Here is a 7,961-nt window from a genome sequence, read left to right on the forward strand (position 1 = left end):
GCTCTTCTTCATTCCCATACAATAAACCGAGCTTACAGCGCTTACACTTTATTCCACTCCGCCATCAGTTCCAAACCCAGGGCATCGGATCCTCCATACTACAGGTACCACCTACTGTAGAAAGTAATCCAATATGTTGCTCAGAACTTATTACGGCTCATACTGTCACACTTCACGCATTAATGCAGTTAAATATCCACAAGCAGCCTGCTTCCCTCTTCTCATGTACCTCGGCTAATGTTGTCCTGCCTGGAGGTATTTTATACTGGCCCATGCAATCCTTTTTAAAAAAAATGTGTTTTTATGTTTTTTCTTTGAGGACGAACAGATTTTTGTCCACACATCAAAGTCTGAATTAATAAGAAACCAAAGTGGGCGGCTGGTGCATGGCTCAGGGGGTTGAGCTGCTGTGCTTGCGCTCAGAAGGTCACTGGTTCAAATCCCTGAGTCAGCAGAGTGATGACACCATAGGGCCTTGCAAGGCTCTTAACCCCCATTTGCTCGAAGCCGAGGTCAACGCCATAGCACAGATATGAAATGCAAAATCATCCCCTAAACTGAATCTTCCCTTTTTTATACCACAGACATGTTTGTCCGTCCGCTCACTGACAGGCTGACGGTCAAGGCCTCCAAAGACCGAGCCTGCTTCCTCTCACAAACCCCCTAAACAAATAAAATGCAAACATATGGTACTGTAAAATCTAACAAATCTGTTGTTGACTCTCCTGCCCGCTTCTGACATGGTGAGGCTTGGGTTTGGTCCTCCGCAGACAACAATCACCTAGGCCTGCAGTACATTCATATACATTTAAATTACTGACAGCCAGCTTACGCACGGCACAAACGCCATGCCATGTACTTTATTTATATGATTAGTCCGTCTACTTCCTTTATGACTCATAAAACCAGTCTCCAAAAATCGACGGAACTAGTTTTCGGCGATGTTCATTATCAGTGTTTGCATCAGTTTATCAAAAAGAACAACAACCAGCATCAATTCACTTAAACTACTGACAAACCTAACGTGTCGAAACATAACAAATGAATAGATTTTAATTACAGTGTTAACTGCTTCTCCGGTATATTTAGTACAATACCAACGGTTTATTAATTTAATAACCTATTTCCGGTCGTTCAGTAAACAATGAAATTATCGAGCGCTGCCCTCTTTGCATGGAAGCACATCTTGCAGTTTGAATCCTAAGTTGCGCTTGCGAAAGAAAAGCAGGCGGCTACGGCGGAAAGAAGAGGCACAAATTCACTGGACAGCTGTGAGACTGACTGGGTGGGTAGTAACTAAGCTGAGCTGCTTCGTAAAGGTACCTACATAGTTCATTTTTCACCGATTGCCTTCACCGAAGACACCAGATGAGCAATAATTTTTCACGCGAATGGGCGAACGGGAGCCCTTTGGAAAGAAAGAGGCGAAACTAGCAGGAAAGGGTGAGAAAAAAACAAAGGAATGGAAGGCATGGGCGAAAAGGGAAAGCTGCCGGCTATTTGAGGTCATCGCAATTTACCATTTACCGTCAGGCGGTGGGAAAACTGGGCAGCGATGGCACCTCGTGCACCGGACCGCCATCCGAACGCAGCCGGCTCCCGTGCGCGGACACTATAGTTCAGCCAGTCGGACCGATGCACCGGACAAGACGGGAAAAGGTGGCGAACGATGCATTTCTACAGATTAAAACACCGGGAGCTCTGACTCGCAACTTCGGATATTAAGCAAAGCCATTCAAAGACGTTTCCTCGCTTACCATTCAAGATCAAATAAGCCATCGCATTTAGTATTTCAGTTACGGGGGAAATATATTATACTGACACATTTGGCAACATTCCTACCTTCTGAAATGATTTTTTTTAGAGAACTATTATCTATTAAAAATGCCGTTCCGCGTATTATCATGAAATATTATAGGACCACGATCCGCTCGCATGGATTCTGAAAAGTGTGTTTAAGCAGCGCTGCTACAGCCGTCAGGATGCCCGCTGCTCTCTCGCCATCCCAATCGCTGTATATAGGCATGGAGGTCGCAATAGCGGTGTCCTCCGTCATCGGGAACGTGATGGTGGTCTGGGCGGTGAAGATTAATCGAAATTTAAGAGACACGACATTCTGCTTCATAGTGTCTTTGGCTCTGGCTGATATAGCCGTGGGGGCTCTCGTCATCCCCCTGGCCATCACGATCAGCATCGGTCTCCAGACGCACTTTTACAGCTGTCTGATGGTGGCGTGCACCGTGCTCGTCCTGACGCAAAGTTCCATCCTGGCGCTGCTTGCAATTGCCATCGATCGGTACCTCAGAGTTAAGATCCCAACCAGGTAAGGCGTGGCGAAGCTGGCAAGACTAAATATACGTTCATAATGTACGATTATTGCACTGATCATTTAAAAGGGCAGCTGTAAAATGTGGAGAAATGTTAGACACTTGAAAAAGTCGATGAAATATTCTCTATAAATAAACAAATATTGGAATATATTTGAATTTGATTGTCCTGTATTTCGGTGCCGTCCGAAGCAGTGAGTTTACCATTTGACAAGCAGAGAATTTAACATTATTCCTCTGAATTGTCTAAAACGTAGATACGGGCCTTAGACAAATTCGTTATATGGAAATGCGCATTTTGTTTGACTCATTTATGCATTATGCATCTTTGGTTTGAGATAAACGGGGTATCTGTGATATAATTAAATTGAGCGCCTACTCTCGGCTATAAATTAGATTTATTAAGATTATAAAACAAGTAGACGAAACTAAATTGCATATTATAAGTTCATTGTACTCCTATCATTTTACCAGCAGAGAAATGAATATATTCGCTAGGAATTCTGGTCATTATGCTTGGTGTTCCTGAACACAACTGAAAAAAACTTGCCATATTATAATATTAATAATATAATATTGCAAAGCAGCCTAGAGAAAATCTTGACGCATCTGACAATAGTGTTATTGGTTTGTGTTTATATGACGGCGCTGCGTTTTGTTATTTTAATTGTGCAAATTATGTTAATGTTAAAAGCAAATGAATGATAAACGCAGCTCATACATTGAGCGGCGTCATAAAAATAGATTGGAAAGTCCTGGGAGTCCCTCATGTCCCTGTATGGTCAGGATATGTAATTGTCCTGCACATAAAATGATCCATGCAAACCTGCATTGCATAAGTAGCATGTATGGATGGATGGATGATTGGATGGATGGATAAAATGATGTTTAGTAGAGGATCATTATGAGTTCAGTAAGAATCAAAGTTAAAACCTGGTTTTACTGAAGAAGTGAAAGTTTATTAGGACCCCAGATACCTAATTACATGACGTTCACCCACATTTGAAAGCCATGGAAAAAGTGAGTTTGACAGCGGAAGAGTGTAAATTAGGTGGATCAAAAAGAACTCTGTGTTATTGGCAAAGGGTGGGACACTGTAGACATTTAACACGTGCACCATGTTGACAGTGCCATTAACATCCAGCGTCTGACATACTCCCTGTCCCCCCCCCCCGTAGCTATAAGCAGGTGGTGACATCCCGGAGGGCAGGGACTGCGGTCGTGTTGTGCTGGACCGTGGCTTTCCTGGTGGGCTTGACTCCCATGCTCGGCTGGAACAACCTGCAGAAGCTGCAGGGGAACGGCTCGCTGGGGTCCGACCTGACCGTGACCTGCCAGTTCGAGAACGTCATCAGCATGCAGTACATGGTCTACTTTAACTTCTTCGGCTGGGTGCTGCCGCCCCTTGTGCTGATGCTCGTCATCTACGTGGAGATCTTCTACATGATCCACAAACAGCTGAGCAAGAAGGTGACGGCCAACCAGAACGACCCCAGCAAGTATTACGGCAAGGAGCTGAATCTCGCCAAATCTCTGGCCCTGGTTCTCTTCCTCTTCGCCATCAGCTGGTTGCCTCTGCACATCCTCAACTGCCTGACGCTTTTCTGTCCCAGCTGTGAGAAGCCCATGTTCCTCATCTACATCGCCATCCTGCTCACCCACGGCAACTCGGCCGTCAACCCCATCGTCTACGCCTTTCGCATCAAGAAGTTTCGCACCGCCTTCCTCACCATTTGGAAGCAATACTTCTGCTGTAAGCCAGGTCCCTTCCCCGGTCCACAGGTCAGTGAACGGGTGAACCTTCCGGTTGAGCAGCTGCAGGTGGAGCATAACGTGACCTGACCTGGCGAAAATGGCGCCCCCTGCAGTCCTGGAAGTGCCTCACGTGGAACTGCGTTGATTAAGATGCCCCACAAGCATCTTATCAAAACGAGGTGATTGTATGACGATCCCCCATCATGACTTAATTGCGATGATTCCTAACTCAATCTGGGGATTTCTTTAGGCGAACTAACTGGGCTAACTTGGTTGAGTGATCCTTCACCAACACCTAAGCGAAATCTGCCGCAAACTTCACTGTTTCTTATGCCAAAAAAAAACTATGTTCTTTTCCTTAAATCGGCAAACTCGGCATGAGCTACCAATCTAAAGAGGCACCTGAAATGACCAAAAACTGTACATTATTTCATATTTATTTGCTGCATGTTTTTTTTCATTCATCCTGGAACATGACCTTCGCACGGATAAAGGAATTTACGGGATTGCATAATTAGATGTGAGAGGCTGTTAATTGTTAACCTGTGTGGTAATCCGTCAAAGGGCAGGTTGTGGTAAATGGTGGATTATGTGGGGGCGTGTGTGGGGGGAGGGGGGAGGAATTGCTACAAATTAGTGTAAATATGGCGGTTCTTAAATATGACGTGACTTCAGCTCAGAAAACCCCATAGCATCATCATGCCAGTGGGGTTCTTGTACAACCGAAAGGGTCAATATTTTACCAGGACGCGAGTGTGTGTCTCCCTCAGAAGTAAGTCCTCCGCTCTGTTGCTACGTGGTGGACTTCTGCTGCTCCAGGGCCGAGGAGAAAGACATTTGGGAGCCTGGCCTGTATGATAAAGGGCAATTTAAGACTTTAATGTGACACAAAGAACAATGGGAATTTATGGGGTTCATATACAAGGGCAATTTTAAGGTTTATAAAGGTGGGGGACATGAGAAGGCCCATAATTCATACCAAGGGCCCAACCTTATTATGAGCCAATGATATGCTTGGAAACGGTGAGTGACAGATGAGGGGGCACTCCGGAGGCCAATCAGCTTTCGGCTGGGGTGGGTGCCCCTGTGGCTCCGCCCCTGTACACACCCCTGTTCATATGGATGAAAAGGATTGATCTGTAGTGGGTACTTATATGCAGGGCAGTGTTTATTTACAGCTCTTCGTGCTTAGGCTGGATAATCGATGTAAAGAGAGCCAAGCTGGTAATGTCCAAGGTCTTAGATCAACATCTGAGGAATCAGTGGTTCAATGTATTGCCCTTCACCAATGAACGTGCCATGGCTGTAGTGCGCGACTGTCAGCCTTGCGTTGTCCATACTGATTCTAGGGTCTTCTTTAAGGCATAGATCTACAGTATTTCCTGACGCATTGAATCTACAAAAGCATGAAGAACATTCGCATCCACAACTTTCCAGTTACAATGTTTAAAAAACGGTGGGAGAGAAACACTGTAAACAGCCAAGCAGTCACTTAGACCTCATCTGTATCTCCTAGCCGTGTGATGTTAGACTAGGACCCACCAACATCTCGTCCAGTTCTAACCCTGTAAATAAAGGTGATCTCAATGGCAGCGCCTGCTGCATTCATGAATATCATGTTTCATATAAAGCAGTGTGTATTTTTCTGTACGCTTATCTGGATTGGAGTAAATTTGCACTGGACTGATACCGCATATAATCCTAGATTGGGGGAAACAATTTTCTTTGTTGCATGTACCACTGTAAATAATAGGCTTTCATAAATCCGTCTTGAATATGTAGACGTTTTCATTCAGATATGATTTGATGCATCCTGAAAAGACATGAGACAGGAGCCGAGACAAGTTCCACCTCCCCGAAACCATTTTATTGTGATTTCAGAACTTAATATATTCATCCACAAACCTGTACTAGATATGCATTATTGAGATTGGATGGATACAGTAGGCATGTTAATACAATATGCAGCACCTTCCTGTTTGTCTATGAATGACCCAACTCTCTCTTTGACTAACGATTGTCAATGGCGCGTTTATCAATGGCCTGATTGTCAACGGCATGTACATTCAGACCATCCATTCTTCCATCCATCTCCCAACTGATAGTTCACTACAGAGTTGCAGCCGCTTGTTTTATACAAGTATCGTTCTCCTAAATTCCGTTCCGTGGTTGAATGATTTATATACATACCTTTCAAGCCATTGATGCAGGATGAAAGCACAGACTGCCTTCCCAGACCCTCCTGATATATACCATTTATATAAAAGGTGGAACGCTTTTATATAAATGGAACGATATTTCCAAGCATCTTTGTGAGCACGTAGCCTTTATTGACATGTAGCGCTTTGGAAAAATATCAAAGCTATCCCCAATATATAGCTGCATATACCTTACAACCCTTAACTTGTAAACCACTTTTATGACACGTCCACAATATTTTATCAGAATAAGATGAGATAAATTTCCTTGATCCCAGAGGGAAATTCTATTCTCAAAAAAGTATACAGTATACAAATGGAGTATTCAGAAAAATAGAATATTATGGAATATTAAGGAAACAAACATAAATAAAGAATAGAGAGAACAGGGCAATGTTGTACATTACTCTGTTGTACAGCTAATGTGCAGATTTTATTGATTTCTGTCTCAAAGAACGGGCTCTGAGGCTAGGGATCTGTGCCAGTAAAAATCCCATGAATACCAGCAGTGATCCTACTCTGTTGGGCCCTTGATCAAAGCCCTTAACCAGCAATTGCTCCATCCTGGGTGTGATGTTAATCTACATCCAGCCCCTATAAGGAGGTCCTCCAACTTACTGGGAAAATTTGGGGGTTGGTGGCAGGATTGGCACTCCAGCCACTGGAAAAAAAAAACTCACACTGGTCCATTTGGACTGGTGTGGTACTGAGGTATCACCCACTGCACGGCTCCTCTGTGGTTCTCATCCCTGAGGTGGTTCATCATGTGGTGGGGGAAGCGATGGGATACAATCAGCATGTGCCCCCTTACCTGTCTTTATTAAAAATAATTACGATGAACAAAATGCAGATGTGTATAGACTTTATACATCTAAATGTAACCATTCTATATGCCATAATACTGCATATGTCAAAAACATCGTCTCATGCCAAGAAGCTTGAACTCTAATTGCATTCATGCGACATCACTGATCTGCGACCTTATTCCATAATCTCCCTGCAGCTGTACTTACATTCAACGATAGGATCCCCCACTTGTTCCCAGTTCTTAATCCTCAAGAATCCTTTTTACTAGAGGTATAAATAAATGGCGCATACTCCGTGGAATCACTGTTAATCAGCTTCCAGCTGTGAGCGGCTGTACAGTTTGATCACATTGTTCATTTCGCTCGCCAGTGATGTAAATCCCAGCTATAGTAAAAATAGGAAAACATCAAACCATCATGCTGGAGGCTAACTTTGAACATCCACTTTAACGATTTTATTGTTCACCAAATAGTTCTTTCCAAAACTGTATTAATGGTTATGGATATCAGAGTACAGCAAACACACATTCCAAAACTTATTACTGCTCCCCTTGCTTTTAAACAAGCCAGCACTGAGTCTTCTTTAAGTCTATCTGTACGCTGCAGGATCTCTCCACCCAGTGTTACAAGAAACTTGGGTCTCATTTAACATTTAACACTCATTTCATTTGTTCAAGGTTATTTATGATGTATGTTTATGCATTGAGTTAAATCAGCGATTAAACCTTGCCAGAGACGTCTGCATTACAGCCTTCGAAGCGCAGGAGCACGTTTCCCACCTTGCAGACTGTGTGCTGGTGAGCGTCCTGCGTTGCGCGGCAGATGTGCTGCGTCTGACGGTGCCTGATTGCTGCGGCTGTATACAAACCCAATTA

At 43.8% G+C, this 7,961-nt stretch overlaps 1 protein-coding gene across 1 annotated transcript; it reads left to right on the plus strand.

Moving 5' to 3' along the window:
* The first annotated feature begins 1,150 nt into the window (after window positions 1–1,150).
* On the plus strand, window positions 1,151–7,125 carry LOC125712712 (adenosine receptor A1-like). The gene is made up of 2 exons (XM_048983079.1): window positions 1,151–2,323; window positions 3,506–7,125. The coding sequence occupies exons 1-2, from the start codon at window positions 1,983–1,985 to the stop codon at window positions 4,167–4,169; spliced, it is 1,005 nt and encodes a 334-aa protein (XP_048839036.1). The 5' UTR covers window positions 1,151–1,982; the 3' UTR covers window positions 4,170–7,125.
* Window positions 7,126–7,961: the final 836 nt, after the last annotated feature.

This window comes from Brienomyrus brachyistius, chromosome 18, assembly GCF_023856365.1.
Source record: "Brienomyrus brachyistius isolate T26 chromosome 18, BBRACH_0.4, whole genome shotgun sequence".
Classification (NCBI taxonomy): Eukaryota; Metazoa; Chordata; class Actinopteri; order Osteoglossiformes; family Mormyridae; genus Brienomyrus; species Brienomyrus brachyistius.